We start from the raw sequence: 16,925 nt of genomic DNA, 5'->3' as shown, positions 1-16,925 counted from the left end.
ATAAGAACTGTTTTGACCCAGTTCTTCATCATTTTTAAGTGCAGGGTGTTGTGCTAGATTGAACCCTCCTGCAGACTGGCCCTGTACAGTAGACTAGCTGCTAAAACAGTCTTCAACAGACTGCTTCTTCACATCAAGAGCTAACAAAAATGCTGCTATTTTTTAAAAACTCCTTATTTGTTGTTCTTGACTGTTTCTAGCTGAAAAGTACTTTTACCTGTTTATAAACGCCGTTTACCCATTTACATGTTAATCTCTGTTTGTTTGTTGTAAACTGTTTGCCTTGCTTGCTGTCTTATGCAGACCAACCTCAGAGGGTAGAGAGCTCCAAGATGAAGTTATTGTTAGACATGTCACGCCGACAAGCGAAACATCGATTTCCCTTTGATTTTCCTTGCTGCTGTTGTAGTTGAATTTTATTAGCATTTATTCATGACATGTGAGACTGACGATTTTGAAAAGTTATGACCCCGACGTGATTTGAACACGCAACCTTCTGATCTGGAGTCAGACGCGCTACCGTTGCGCCACGAGGTCCGCCATACTATCGCAAGTATGAAAGCCAACTACAAACTCCTATATGCCCGTGTGGGCTATGCTAGCATTTTTATTTTATATACTATGAAATATAGGCGCAAACACCTGACTTTTGTGAACGCTTCACTCACACGCAGAACACGCGGGACAGCTGAATAACAGGCGCATTACAGGCGCCTCTACAGACATCTCTGCTGCTTTACTGAGAAATTCCAATTTCTGTCATTGAAGCCTGCGTCAGCACCATGGACAGCTGTTACCACAGCGACCGCACCTCGTGTGCGGTAGTCCTTAAAAAAAATAATGTGCGTGATGAACGCGCATGCGCGAGTTACATTTAAATGGTTTCGATCAACAAGACCGGTGAATTCTTTTATTCACGTATATTTTTAAGTCATTCATTCATGTGTAAGCACCTGTACCTGTATCTGCTACATAAATTTATGCCCACTTGAAATAAAAACACGTCACAAGGAAACGTCGTCGATACATTTTCCATTGATCTATTACCGCATTATGTACTCCACAGGTGCGATTAAGAAAATAATCCGTTTCAGGTTCCCAGCATTTTACATGCCAACACGTGGTTTTCTGGGACATTTCGGTTAGAAAGAGCTATTGTTAATGCTACAAGTGATAACTTGCTTGTGTTCTTTTCTTTTTACGTTTATTTAGTTAGGAAGTCAAACTCTTGAGATTAACAATCTCTTTTATAAACATAGGCAAGGTCTGTTCCTGTCTGTACAAGTCACCTGTCTCATATGAGAAACCTCTGTTTCCAGCTCCCTGTGATCCTATCCTCAGTTTTCATCTGATCGCCACCTTTCACCCCTTATCAGTTCATCATATTAATGTTGAATCACTACTTGCAGCTGCTTAACAAAAATAGATAAGAAACATGGCAGGCTTCTTTTCCAGTGCTTTTGTGATGTATTGTTGATCTGCATATTTATGGCAGCTGATCGGTTTGAACAGTGTGTTTAAATAGTACACAACTAAATTAAAACAAGAAAACATTACCTGTAATTACATCTGTCCCCCTCACTGAAATGGAAACGCTACACAAATCTTTACATAAACCCATCTGTGTTTTTTATTCATTTATTTGACAAGCAGCAGGATCATGTTTGTCTTTATATTTGAAAGTAGATACAATAATCAGTATACCATTTTATTACAATGTTTTCCTAACTTTAATACATTTAACAAAGAAAAAAAATAAACACACAACAACGGCAAATGTGAGAAAAGAAAGCATTTCTTTTAAAAGTGTCTCCAATTTTTTATTTTTTCCTTTATTTTCTGTTGTAGTTTATCAGCTCTCTGCTCTCAAACAGCTACAGGCATTCTCTTTGACGCACACGTGCGTGGCACTGGTGATGTTGTAAACAGCTTAAAAATCAGAAAGTGGGCAGGGTTTGGGAGGAGAGCCTTATGAGTGATGATGACGTGACACGATGACTTTTCTTCTTTTCAAAGATGGAGGCACCGGTTTCGCTTTATTTTGCTGCACGGGGATCGGAGCAGACAGTCCAAAACCTAAAATGAATGAAGGAGTCCGTTTCGTGTTTTAAACCTGTTATCAGTCAGTCAGTCACAGAGGTGGGTGTTTCTGTGGCTCGACTCTTCTGCTTATGCAACGTAGCTGTACTCGTCTGCTGAGGTCTGGCTTCGCTCGATGTACTGCTTGTCGATGAGCACCTCGATGCACTTCTTGATCATGCTGATACTGGGGTTGAACCTGGCTTTGGACTGATTAATGACCTGGACACATGAAGTTTCATACGTAAGCAGAAATATAGATGATCTCAAACAGGTAACCATTTAAAAACACTTATGTTCATGCTAAATTTACTCCTCGGGCTTCCAACAGCCCTTCATTGCCAGCATCAATTCATTCAATCCAAGTAAATCCCTCTGACATTGACTTCAAAGACTTGTTGGCACGTACGTTTGTTTCTATCAACCTTTTTGAGACAAAAGCTTCTGCTCACCTCCTGGATGAGGGCATTGTGCCGGAGCACCTTGCGGGCTTTCATGATTCTCACTATAGCAGCTTGTAAATACATTTTGCGGTCCTCGTCTACAGCACTCCTCGTCTGCTCCATCTCCTAAACATGAGACAATTCAGGGGGCACGTTTTTAAATGTCAAACACACATGTATATACACTGCTCAGTTATCACATAACAAAGCACAGAGACAGATCAAAATCTATTTGCCTGACCTGTGGTGTGTCTTTCTGCATTGATGTTGTGATCTTGAACTTTGTCCTTTTACTAGTGAAACTCATATTTAGTGAAAACGTCGACTCGGTTTCAATCTCCTCCTGTGAGAAGAGGGAAAGCATTCTGGATTTAAAACACTTTTGGTGCTTAATGGAATATTAGCTGAGCTTTGGGATCCACGTAATCCCACATGAAAGCTGACACCTTTTGTGAGTCGTGGTTGAGCATTTTGACGTCCAGCAGGGACTTTATTGTTTTCTGTAGCTCCTTCTCGTTCATCTGCGTGCCATCCTGCAGCTCCTTATAGGTCACTGTTTGGCTGTTGTTGAAGGCCAGCAGCACAGCCATCTGGTAGGTGGTCACCATGGCAACGTAGGGCTTGGATAGATAGTTCATCTTTACTTCACCTGTGCAGGAAACAAATTACATTTGCATTTGTCAGTTAGCATGAGTCCAGCTCACTGCCCGTTACTACCTTCTTTCACCTCTGTGCATCCTTGCCCTGCATCCTCAACTGCTTATCTCACTAGAAGTTTGTGTCGAAGATTTCTCCAAACCATAATCATGCAACTTCTAGCATGAAACACCCATTTGCAGGTCCCATCTTAGTCTGCTCAAACTAATTTCATGGTACCACAAATGATAAAAAAAAGTCTACATGTGTTAAACAGGCTTTTTAACTGCACACTGGACAAAACCTAAACACGTTCTCAGCACAAACATAGGTCCCTCGACCTTACAGCAGCACAGAACCAGATATATGGGATTCAACTTTAATCTCAAAATGCTAAGAGGAGCTAAAGTTTGAGAGCTAAATATGTTCTTCAGAGATTATTACATACCACAAACATCTCTTAAGTGGAGAGTGATAACTTTAAAATGATTATCCATCATCTTGACCCAGAATGGGTCATGGTCTGAGAGCATATGGAACCTGTCTGAAGTGAACTCTTGTTAAATAACTGATAAATCTGTTTACTGATGTCTATATGGGTGTGTTCCTGTGACTATACAGCGATCAGGCATAACATTATGAGCACTAATAGGTGAGGTGAGTAACACTTATTTTCTCTTCATCATGGCACCTGTTAGTGGGTGGGATATATTAGGAAACAAGTGAACATTTTGTCCTCAGAGTTGATGTTTTACAAGTGGTCCAAGGAAGAAACAATAGTGAACCAGAGACAGAATCAATCGCGGCCAAGGCTCATTGATGCAAGTGGTGAGCCAAGGCTGGTTGTGTGGTCCGATCCAATAAGTAAGCTACTGTCGCTCAAATGATTGGTTCAAGAATGGCTTGTGGAACACAACAATGAGTTTGAGATGTTGGCTTGGTCCAGATCTCAATCCAATCGAGTATTCGTGGGATGTGCTGGACAAACAAGTCAGATCCAATGAGGCCCCACCTCACAACTCACAGGACTTAAAGGATCTGTTGCTAACATCTTGGTGCAGGTACCACAGCACACCTTCAGGGATCTAGTAAAGTCTATGCCTCGATAGGTTAGAGCTGTTTTGGCATCAAAAAGACACAATATTAGGCAGGTGGGCATAATGTTGTGCCTGATGGGTGTACACAGGATGCAACTTTACTTTATATTAACTATCAAAATATAGGAGCCAATACACTAAACTCTGGCTTCAAGGATTATTTGTCATCTAATGTACAATCAAATCACTGCTATGTTAAAGGGATGTTTTCATGTAACAGTGACTCATGTTTGACGGAATCACTTTAATGGATTGAAAAAGAAAGTAAAGTTACAGATTCCGTGTACGATCCTAATGATGTATGCATCATTTTTACACATGTATGTCCCACTTCCAGGGAAACAAATCTCTGACTTACAAAAACATATAGTTTTGTCCTTCATAACAGTACTCCTGTTGCTGTTACACTTCCTGTTTGTGCAGAAAACGGAGCCTTGTTATACTTGCATCTTGCATAATTCTTGTGTATTTCTGTTACCTGTGCAGAGATAGTGCAGCCAGGTCAACTTTCTCCCACTGAAGTGCTGATTATAGAACAACTCAAACTGAAAAGGGAAGGTGAAAACAAGGTTAGTCCAACAATGTGCTCCTTTGATCAGCATCATTCTTTGAGCATTATGCAGCGCTCCTCACCATCTGCACGCTCTTCTCTAGTTCTTGAGGGATGGCGAATGTGGAGGAGGGGACGTGTGTGAGAGGCCAGGCTCCAGCCTGCCAAGCGAGAGCATACACCACAACATTACAGATTAAAATGTGGGACACAGGCTGAAGTTTCACTGTGAAGCCTTTGTGTTTACATGGAGATAACTGACCTGTAATACATAGATCTGGAAGCTGATTCCCAGGTCCACCACCATCTCCTGTGTCTTGATGAAATTGTTGAACTTGTTGTTGAGGTCAGCACTCACGCTCATGTCTGTGTACATTCTGTGGAGTTTGCTGGTGAACTCATAGCCACAAGCTTGCTGCAGGGTTAAGAAGTAGTATGAGCAGGGGTGTAGTAAAGAAGGTAAATGATAAGCAAAACAGAGAACCTTAGGTGTCTCATACATCACAAGTCAGCTGTGGATTTACCTTAAGTTTGTTGATCATGGCTTCTTCTGAATCCATTGACAACGATAAACCATGTATTAATCGCTTTGCTAGCATTCTAGCGTAAAACTGTAGAAAAAAAAGAGAGAAAAACAATGTATATTTTGGGACAACTGAAGATACTAAAAATGAACACCACTATTTTCAGCTCTAAACCAAACTCCAGGGCTGAGTTGGTTTGTCAAAATGTGACAACAGTTTTTTCCCTTTTCTAACACGCCTTCTTGTTACCTTTTGAAAAATGTCCTTGTCATCTATGTACTTGAACACTGTGATGAAGCTGGTCAGCTTGTCCTCCACTTCATTTTCTGTCATTCCCTTTGCAGACTTTTTCAGTAGATTGTCACAGTATTTCGCCAGCTGGACAGATACACAAGGAGGGACATGACCTGGTCAAGGCATGGGGTACAGCACTGCGTGATGCTCTGTGTGTGTGTGTCTGTGTGCGTACTCACGAGTTCAGGGGCTTTGCAGATGGACTTGGGCTCCCTGAAGTTAACCACAGACGTCAAAGCCTGAGAAAGAGACATCAAATAAACACAGGCTGTCAAATAACTTGAATTGTGAGAGAAATGAAAATAAACTCATACTTGTACATTCAATAAGACCGTGACGAGTTTGATACCTTATCGAGGGCACTCATGAAGTGCTGATCTCCATTTAGAACTGTGTTAATGAGCTGAACAAATTTACTGTGAACCTCTAGCACTGATTCCACAAACAGGGTTGGCATCTAGGGAGGGGTAGCAGGACACAGACAAAGCAGAATAAGTAACAGACATTTTTAATGACAGAGAAAAAACAAACTTAAAAAAAAAATGCTAAAAACAATGGACAGCTAAAAATGTAAATGTAATGAAGTTATTTAAGGGAAAAAGTGGGATCATGTATGTCAACATCAAATTATCATCATTTGCAATAATATTGATAGCAACAGTGCCATCTTAGCCTCCTCCAGCACAACTTCACACAGCACTGCTGCAGTCAGGCACACAGATCCTCCCCTCAAAACCAGCTAAAGTAGTTAAAATTCAAAAAACACTGATCGACAGTTCCAGCTCCTGTTTCAGCAACAATGAATTAGTTAGCAGTTAGTTAAATAGTTAGCATAAATGTTAACCTGGCCAGCTCACATGTTAAAATTAGCCATTTAACTATTACTAATTACTTGACAGTCACGTTAGCCAGTTGTTATCATTAACGTAGAAGCTAGTAGACTATAGTTAGATAAAAGAAATAATTATTGCAGGCTGAAGGGGTCAAAGATTGAATATTGAGCTGTGACAGAAAGGATTATGGACACCTGAAGAACCAGGCGAGTAGTGTGGCAACTGTAGCTCAACTGAGCAGAGAGCCCAGAGTGTGGAGAACTAATCCAAGCAAATAAAGAGAGAAACTGGAGCAGGGCAGCCAAATCAGATGGTTTCAGTGCTAAAGAGCAGAGCTGAGGATGTAAAGAGCTGTGGACTGAGGTGGAGCAGTGTGAACGCTGGGTGGCAGAGAGCTTACAGTCAGATGTTGACAAGATAATAATAATAATAATAATGATAATAATAATGCATTGGATTTATATAGCGCTTTTCAAGGCACCCAAAGCGCTTTACAATGACCAACTTTAATTTTTCTACTTTCACAATAATTTATTAAAATGTGTTTCTTATGTTGTTGTAGCCATCTTTAAAATTCTTCGTTGTTTTATCATAACTAAGACACGCACTTTATCCAAAGTTCACTTTTACATAATGTTGAAACTGGTACTGGTATGGAGTTTGAAATCCTAGTATTGTAAAACACATGTATGCCCTCATACATATTAGTGACAATCTGGTTACTAACAAGTCAAATATACAATTTAATTGAGCTTTAGGGCAACAAGCTTACTGTACTTTAAACCAAAGCATTTTTTAAGCAAGCAGTTTCTCATTGGAATGTCTTAGCTAATTACAGCGCTTCAGCTTTCATTTGCATAACACGCTTCAACCTCAGCATGTGTAGTTTTCAGTTTGAAGGTTTTAGTTTTGTTTATATACTTGATTCTTTACCTCATAAATAATGTAACAGTCCTTGGTGATCTGGTAATTTGCCACTAGTTAGGGTAGCACAATTCCTAAAGAAACATCTAAAGGTACATCCACAGAGGAAGAGATGGTTGACCACTACCAGGTATTCTAGATTAGTTTCCCTTTGATGCACTTTCCAAGTTTTTTTATATGTCAATCAACTCCCTCTTTGCTGTCATTGGCAATTGCTTGGGTGGCTTGTATGTACAAATAGAGACAGGCATACGAAGGCAGACAGGTGTAATACTAACATTTTCCTGAGAGAGGTTACTGGTTCCTCGGATACCCTCATTGTGGATATGGACTTGCAACTCCTGGATCATATGCGGCAACCCATTAGACACGGCCCGCAACAGGGTGTACATGTTGGCCATGTCTGGATAAAATGACAAAACGCCACACAACATTTTCACATTACAAGTGCGTACTTTGTGAGAGTGTATATAATTAATTTGGCGGTAAATGCTGTCATCGAGCCATAAAACAAAACAAACAAACAAAAAAACCACAAGCAGACGAACCATCTTTCTTCTCCTGCCGAATGATGTTCTGGCACTCCCCGTGTAGGAACTGCAGATGATCTGCCACCATCCTCTGCTGGCATTCGTGGATGACTTTGGCGTAGGAGCTGGGGTGCAGGTACTTCCGACATCTCACTTCTTCATCTTTCAACCGTGCCAACACCTGCCAGAAAAGAAAGATGTGATCAAAAGGGCAGGTGACTTACTATTGGTAGCTTGGTTTCAAATCAAATACAGAAGAAACCATTTGTAGGTCCATGATTATCAGCACTTTAAAAAAGGAGATTGGTTTTATAACTGTACACTGTTATATTTTACAGGAAAAAATAAAGATACACCTATACACTTAATGGCAAAACAAACATCTTAATCTGAAACACTGCGCCACTTCTTAAAAGACATTATAAAGCTCTTTCAGGAAACACAAGTAGCCAATAACAGAGAAGGACAAACAACACTTTTTCCTACACATAGTTGTAAACTGGGTCAGATAAGGAAGCACAAGGACACTCTATAGTACTATAGAGTCTGCTGCTGCTCTTTCATAGTCATATCATATATTGATCTGTATATTAAGTGAAAGATCAAATGGGAAGGCTTGACCTTGATGATGACCCTGTTTACAGGCTCAAGGCATAAATCTACAGCATAAATGTGATTACTGCCACAGTGACTGAATGAGAGAGAAAGGGTGTCATGGTAGCTCACACGGCCCAGGAAATCCTGGTATCAGCTTTAGTGATTTAATGATATAGCTAATATTCAGATTAAAACTCTTATGTCACCAGACTGACAGGAACTGATGACTTGATATGAATAACCTGTGGATGGTGGTGCACACACATACACGCAATCATTTATAGAAAGATGCAGTGATAGTCATTAGAAATCCAAGAGTGACTAAAACCAAACCAACTGAGCTTCATTTTGACTTCTTAAACACAAGAAAGCTCAACAATGTCAAGACGTTTAAAGCGAGGCTCAACTACAGGAGCTTGTACGCTCATGTTCATCCTGGAACATATCCAGCATTCACATACTTTTATTATCTGTTATCTTAGCTTACCTTCTCCATATACTGTGAACAGTTGGATTCCTGCAGTAGATTGGAGGCTTCCTGTTTGTAATACTCTCCTGTTTTGGTCAGAAATGGCCCTTCAAAGATTTCCTGATAAAACTGCAGCATAGGAAGAGAACATGGCATGCACAGGATTTATCATTTAATATGTATACACTGGTCTATATGAAAGGCTGCTTTGTACTCCATGGATAACACAAAACTAGTGGTCTTCATGGCTGTGAAAGTTGGCTACATTGTTCGTATGGTGCAGAAAACATATGAATCCTAAAAAAAACAAACAAACAAAAACAAACAAACAAAAAAAACAAAACAAAACTGTGGGAATTGGATGGCTGAGCTGTTATCTGTTGCCTCACCTTTAGTGGAAACTTCTTCTTGTACTGTTCAACATGAACAAAGGAGTTGATGACCCCATGGATTACCTTCTGGTTGGGATTCTCACCGCAACGATCACTGTGAGAGAAGGGGAAGGTTTTTTGAAATGTTTAACTAAATTGCCTTGAGCTGAAATTATTAGCAGGGTGGGATCTCATTTTTTTCCCTTAGCATATGGTAAATAGTTCATAAATAGTTCATGGATCCAGACTAAGGATGCCAATCCAGTACTTGAGTTGTTTTCTTTTCTTAGTTAACTTTCAGTTAGTGAGGTAGAGTTGCTCATTTCAGTTTAGTTTATACTATTTTGAAATGTTTAGTGTCCATGTTAGTTTTAGTCATCTGTTTAATCGTTAAAACATGGAGGGTATTTTTAAGGGGAAAGACTTATGAAACACAGAACAAGTATTACAACACTAACAAAACTATGTGGAAGCAACTGACTCATGCAGCCGTGGCCAGAAGTTTACCTACACTCACCATAAGCATGAATGTCATGGCAATTTGGGGCTTTTAATGATTTCATCGAAGAGTTCATTTTCCAGGATGGAATGACTGTACAGTACACAACTTTAATGACTTTCAAAACTAAGAGGTGCACAAGTTTGAATTTATTTGGGATTTTCTCTAATTCACACATGGTGGAATATATGCACACATTCACTTAAATATTTTATAAAATGGTGCTGTGCTTTCTAGTTAGCGATTGAGCACAATTGACTAGAACGTGCAGTTTTTTCTTCTTTCTTTCTCAGACTGCTGGCTTATTTTTGGTTCCTCGGGTATTAAAAAGTAGAATGGGAGGCAGAGTCTTCCCTCTTCTGTGGAACCAGCTCCCAGTTTGAATTCGGGAGACAGACACTCTCTTTGCTTTTAAAATTAAACTTAATACTTTCCTTTTTGATAATGCTTATAGTTAGGGCTGGATAAGGTGACCCTGAACCCTCCCTTAGATGCTTGAGGCTTCCCATGATGCACTCTTTTCATTTTTCATGTGTCTATGCACCAATCGTCTTTTGTCCCATCTCCCTCCCTTTACTCCCAACTGGTCATGGCAGATGGCTGCCCCTCCCTGAGCCTGGTTCTGTCTGAGGTTTCTTCCAGTTAAAAGGGAGTTTCTCCATTTCCCACTGTTGAGGGTTTTCACTGTACTATTGTAGGATCTTTACCTTACAACATTAAAGGGCCTTGAGGCACCAGATGAAGTGATTTGATGGTATATAAATAAAACTGAATTGATATGAAATAAAAAGCCGGGACTGTGTCAGGAAACCAACAAACTAAATTGAAGTCTCTGAATTCTGCCAAAAAGAGTGATCAGAATCCAGCCAGAATCACGTCAGAAGCTTGGCAATGTTGCTGACGGCTACCAAAAGCATCAGGCTGAGGTGCAACTTGCTGAGGGACATTTACCTAATATTAGTGCAGGTGTATGTATGTATGTATTTCAGCCTGTACGTATATTTTTGGAGAAAATCCAAAATAAATTCAAACTTGTGCACCCATTTCTTATTGTTTTTATAAGTTAGTAAACATGTATGCCTTACAATGCTTCAATAAAAGATTGTCATTAAAGATCTGCAGTAAAATCTTCACATTTTACAAACTTCCCTTAAAGACAGTTACTCTATATAGGAACTGGAAGACAGCCATTACAGTAACTGAACTCAAGGCCAAATGATGGAATAGATGACAGCAAAAATATTTACAACAGGCTGTTTTTTGGCAAAAAAAATAAAAAATAAAATAAAATAAATTTTTAGAAAAGAAATTAGAATAAACATACTTTTTGATTTCATTTAGTAACATCCGGATGAGGACAGCCTGAAGTGGCTCGATCATTAGCTTCCTCCACATATCTAATGCCAACTGCAAAGAAAAACAAAAAGACAGCATATTAGTTCTGCTTCAGTACAGACAAATCCTACATCTAGAAGGGCAGTGAAAGGAGAAATGTAGGCCTATGCAACAGAACACTGATACTGAATCCCGCCAATCTGTCCATTATAAGCACTCCCCTTATCTCCATCTAATATAATCCCAGCGCCCATTGAAAAATGGATGTGCAGCAAAGCTTTTTATGCCGATGCTTAGTACCTCTCCGATCTCCATAAGTGGCTCATTCATGTCCACTCCCCCGTAGCCATACTGCAGGTCAGCTTCTGTTAGTTTGTTCTTCTTGATGAACTGAGTGTTGAGGTACCTGAACAATGTGGGGAGATATTCAAGATGTTCAAAGCATTGCAAAGATTGGAAGGAGGAGTAAACACAGGCCTCGTGTTTTCTGAAGAAACACTAAATTGCTCCTGACAAATGCATCCCGTTTTCATGTACTCATAGACGCTGTGTGTTACTGGTATTGTTTGGTTAACCTCTTGGTTACCCCTTGGTTGTGATATTGAAACACAATATCCAGACCGTAATCAATGCTCCCATTATATTTTGTAAAAGCTTTTTTAGTCTAGTTGCACTTTCATTCAAATTAATGTCTCTGATTATGCAGAACAGCTTTTAAGACACCTGTAAATTGTGTGACAAATGGGTTCATGTTTTAGGCGGAATATTAATTCCAAGAACTGATACTTAAATACGAAAATAATGACAAGAAAAAGATTTTAAAAAGCGTATCAACACTAGTCAAACACATGAATAATGCTTGGTGGTCTCACATAACAGGATATGCTCAGAAAGATTTGTTTGTTTATCTATGGATCTGCTCTTTGGATCTGTTAACAAACATTCACAGTGATGAAGTTAAAGAAATCCAGATGCAGATCCTCAGGCAGTGTCCACTGCCCTTTACATTTCAGACACTGAAGCTGAGCTTCATTTACTTGTTCAGCCAATTTGCTCTGACTGAAAAACACCAAAAAAGAAGAAGAAAAGAACTGAAAAACTGTAGATTAAGTAATTAAACTACAACCAAAGCAGCAATAGTACTTTGTGTAAATTCAAAAGTTTTTGAATTTTTCCACAATTTGTTCAAAATTGTTTTGGGGAATTCTAAAATATTAACAAAGTGTTGGTCTTTTTACTATGCCTATTCACATTTTCATTACCCAACTGTATCATCTACTCTTACTGGTAGCGGTTTATAACAGATAAATTGAGTATTGAACAAAAATCAGTTTGCCCTTGTGTTCTGTAATGTCTATGAGAAGAACATGTTAACATTAAATGAATCAGTAATAGTCCAGAGTTAACACTTACATCAGTGGAAATGTTTTATTTATTTATTTATTTACCAAGTAGTACCAACCACTGCTACACGGATGTCTCAGTTTGTAGTATAACTAATTTATATGACAGATAATCAAATTCTGAATGCATTTGCTGTGAGGGAGGATTCATATGTATACGCTGCTTCAGGGAAATTACTCACCATAATGTTAATTTATTATTCATTTTGATGTAAATCGATAAGCTGGACAAGCAGCTACATCACTCTTTCATTACTCAAAATGATTTGACTAGCTGGCCACAAGCACTTGAAGTGCTGAACTTTTCTCAACGTTTCAGCACTAGCGAAGCCACAAGTCAGTCAGGAAGCTGAATGGGAGGAAGGAGGACTGTAGCCTGAGTTGCATACAGTGTTGAAGAGTAACGGAATACATGTACCGCCGTTATGTATTTAAAATACAAAATATGAGTAACTGTATTCAGTTACAGTTACCGTTTAAAAAGGTGGTATTTAGAATACAGTTACTTTGTTGAAATAAATGGATTACACGGCGGTATTTTCCTGTTTCATATTGTGGCGGGTCAGGACTGATGGGGTTTTGTTTGACAGCTACGTTCTGTTGTTCCAGGCAGCAGCGTTACAGTTGCCATGGTTACAGGGTGACGCGCTCTCTCTGCGACTGTGTGTTTCCTGGGTGAGAGAGCACCTTTTTGTTGTTGTTGTTGTTGTGCAAAGCTAATAGGCAGAATGCTACAGGCATAGCTCTAAAGAATGTAGCATCATGGGCAGTGTAGTCCGTGCTGCAGGGAGAATGGGCTGCCATACCCGTTATGTGTCTGTGAACGCGAGGAGGGAGTAAAAGGACAGTAGAAAAGTACGAGCTGTCATCGAGCAGAAACGGAAGCTGGACGCATGTAAATATAATAATAACCACTGCAGCCAAGAAGAGTGCCTGACGAGCCCAGCTGTAAGTAAGCTATTAAGACTCGACTGTACACTGTGTTCGTGTTTTCCTCCGAAACAATAAGTTCCGTTGGAGCAGTCTTTCAACGCCTCTATTTTTCGGCTACGAGCCCGACACGGAACCCAACGCGTTAGCCAGAGGTCCCTTTACTACGGTTCGGAGCAGCGGATCTTCAGTAACATAATTAAATCACACAGCATTAGTACATTCACGTAGTTGTAAAAAGCATGATAATATATTAAGTAATCCAAAGTATTCAGAATACGTTACTCTCATTGAGTAACGTAACGGAATACGTTACAAAATACATTTTGGGGCATGTAATATGTAATCTGTAGTGGAATACATTTTAAAAGTAACCTTCCCAACACTGGTTGCGTACAAGTGAATGAATCCTTAGTATTTGACAAACAAAGCAAAAACCAAGTTAGCACAGCAGGAGAGCTTCCAGACAAACTGACACCTTTCTGCTTTCAAGCTCTAATCCATGATGGCTAATTTAGTCCACCTTAAACAGCACATAGCTATTATATTATATATTATATTTCACAGCTGTGCAGCCTGCCTGTGACATTCAGCCTGATTTCTCTCATTCACTCAGACTGTAAGTCAACCTGCCAATATACCAGCTAGTGTAGAGTACCACTAACTGCTGGAGAGCCGAAATGTAGAAATAAAATAGTCATTATTGCTGATGTTGTTCTTTTTATATATATATATATATATATATATGTATTTTGGGGTATTTTTGTTGCTTTGATTATAACAGGCTAGTTCAGAGTTGCCAGGAAAGCTGAGAAAGAATGAGAAGACGCACAGCAAATGGCCCGAGGTGGATTTGAACCCAGAACTCTGCAGTAGTCTTACAGCTCATCAGTCACCTGCTCAATCCAGCAAGCTAAACTAACAACTTAACTAAGTCAGTTCTGATTCAGTCCAAACTGAACGCAACTACACATGTATTTCACAAATGGATGTGTTAGGAATAATAAGCATCTCTCTTCTATGCTAAGAACTGAAGAAATTCACTACTAAAGCCAAGCGCCTTACTTTCTTCTCTCTTGCTTGGACCGACATAAATTACAAAAGCATATGTATGCACAGGGAGTCTGGTGGGTAGCACACATAAAAATAGATCTAAGAGCTCTACAGGGGAGTATTGATTTAGAGTGAATAAAGACACACCGAAAGCCTCTTGGCACCTCATACAACAACATTCAAAGTAATATTTTAAGGGACAAAAACTAAAGGCAGGAATACTGAGCCTTGTAAAGGAACAGAATTAGTACACTTTGCATTAAGGAACGCTAAACAAACAAGTGGACTTGACAATCACAGAAGCCTGGGTGAACTCGTGCCTTCAGTTAAAAGTGAATGTGAAAAACCAACTACAGACATGTTTATGGTTTGAATCTGGAAACCTCTAACAACACAGGCTGTCCAATCATTGTGTTTATAGATAAAAAGAAAAAAAGGCTGGAGTAAATGGTGTAAAACAACTCTGTGACTCACTAACATCAAATTGAAACTGAAATTACAAACACACAAAAAAAAGCAGAAATGTTACCTGTACAAGCAGTCCATGTAGTCGGCTCCTTTACTGTACTCATCCCAGTATCTGTGGTACATCACTAAAACTTTCTCCTCTGATTCCAGAACTTTCTGAAATACACACACAAGCGTGGCAGCTTTAGAGGAAATGCGATGTGATAAGCAAAGAAAAAGCACAGAAGAACTTTTGCTTACCTTGTACAACTGACGAACATGGTTCTCAAGAAAGATTTTGGTCTCTGTGTATAACTTTTCACCTAAAGGCTCTGGGTATGCAACGCACAGGGCATAGATGTCACTGGTGACAATGTTCAGGAATAATGTGAGGGATGTAAATATACACACATTAGCTATTAAAAATGAATAAACACAAATGTATTTTACAATGACAACAATGCTTTGGCAAATCTGTATTTACACTCAAACCCTGTGCTGAAACTTAAAAAAAAAATCTCATGTTGCAGGTTAAATTGGTTAAACATGAAGCGAGCTGGTAAAGGATACGAGAACCTATCATTCCATGTGGCTCTCTCCACATAGTCGAGCATCACCACAGCCTTGATCGTTGTCAGTAACTTGTTCCATGTCTCGTCAAAATTTACCATCCGTGGCTTTAAGGACATTGTACAGTTTTGTACTCTTTTAGCCTAAGAGAACGACAGAAAAAATGCACATGAAAAGAGGAGTGTGCAAAGAGATTTTAAAAAGGAACAAATAAAGGGCTTAGTTCCTGGCTTTCGTTTCTTCATTAATGATGCAACTGTGTAGTTTGCTTTATATAAGACAGTAACAGTCAACTCAGCCTCAGTAGCATTGGCAACACAAAAGAAACCATGGCAAGGTGTATTCTTTCGATTGTTTATTTTTACATCCACATGAACCATAATACAAATACGAAAACAGCATTACTCTTAAGGCAAAAATTATATGTAGACAAACAGAAATGAGTGTAACACCATCAGCCATCAGTTTGGCAGCAACAGATGAGATCAACAGAATAGACAAGTTCACTGTGTCATTATTAACGGTCAAACTTGGAACACACTGGTGTCAGCATCACTTAGCAGACATGCTTACGCACGTTACCTAGCAATATTAGTACCAGCTTCTAGGTGTGCGCCGGTACCATCACAGATTACATGACCAGAAGGTGAAAACTGGGCCCAGTGTTATTTCTTGTCATTCATATCACTTAATTTCACGTCACAGAAAACACCGCTACATCATCAGCCACTTCACATTTACAGATGCCCGACATACAACACGAAGCGTTATTAATAAACATTCCTCTCGCAGTCGCGATTAACGTAGCTAAGTTAAGGTTACTAGCTAGCGGAATGCCAATCCCAAAATAGGATGGCGAGCTAAAAGGCTAACTAGCTTCTAGCAAGCTAACTTCTTCCTGCTCAAGTCCGCACAGTTTTGGGGAATCAGCTAGCAGTCGGCTAGCAGCAAGCTAACAGTAGCTCAGCTATCGCTAGCAAAACTGTCATCTTCTTCACAATTTTCCCACATTTACACTGACAGCTCGGCAGAACACGGTGCTGCTGTTAAACAAAACAGTTCACTAAGGTCGAGCGAGGACTCCTGGATAGTACTTACCTCTGTACAGTAATTACTTGTTATAAAACTCCGATTTCTCCGCTGTCACAGGCTTGATTTGTCTCACTTACAGGTCTTCCCTACCTCTTGGATTATACCATTTTGTTAGATGCCGATGTATTATCGAGACGGGTAATAGTCATAAAATATACTGTTGCCATTTCCTGTAGTTACTTGCATTTAATAATAGTTTAATATTTTAAATAATTTATTCCAAATATGTTTGTAATGATAAGAATAAAC

At 39.4% G+C, this 16,925-nt stretch overlaps 1 protein-coding gene and 1 non-coding gene across 2 annotated transcripts; both read right to left on the bottom strand.

Annotated features, from left to right (window-relative positions):
- Positions 1-465: 465 nt before the first annotated feature.
- trnaw-cca (transfer RNA tryptophan (anticodon CCA)) lies at positions 466-537 on the bottom strand. The gene has a single exon. It is a non-coding gene; the product is annotated as a tRNA-Trp (tRNA).
- Positions 538-1,606: 1,069 nt separating this feature from the next.
- On the bottom strand, positions 1,607-16,831 carry cul2 (cullin 2). Its single transcript, XM_003450237.5, has 21 exons — positions 16,683-16,831; positions 15,585-15,727; positions 15,276-15,378; positions 15,097-15,191; positions 11,482-11,587; positions 11,171-11,253; positions 9,366-9,462; positions 8,995-9,105; positions 7,929-8,091; positions 7,659-7,783; positions 5,973-6,080; positions 5,803-5,862; positions 5,579-5,707; positions 5,330-5,416; positions 5,068-5,220; positions 4,889-4,966; positions 4,734-4,800; positions 2,969-3,171; positions 2,764-2,865; positions 2,532-2,648; positions 1,607-2,301 (listed from the first exon to the last, which is right to left on the bottom strand). The coding sequence occupies exons 2-21, from the start codon at positions 15,701-15,703 to the stop codon at positions 2,170-2,172; spliced, it is 2,238 nt and encodes a 745-aa protein (XP_003450285.1). The 5' UTR covers positions 15,704-15,727; positions 16,683-16,831; the 3' UTR covers positions 1,607-2,169.
- Positions 16,832-16,925: the final 94 nt, after the last annotated feature.

Source organism: Oreochromis niloticus, linkage group LG9 (assembly GCF_001858045.2).
Source record: "Oreochromis niloticus isolate F11D_XX linkage group LG9, O_niloticus_UMD_NMBU, whole genome shotgun sequence".
NCBI lineage: Eukaryota > Metazoa > Chordata > Actinopteri > Cichliformes > Cichlidae > Oreochromis > Oreochromis niloticus.
This window is presented reverse-complemented; position numbering and strand designations above follow the sequence as displayed.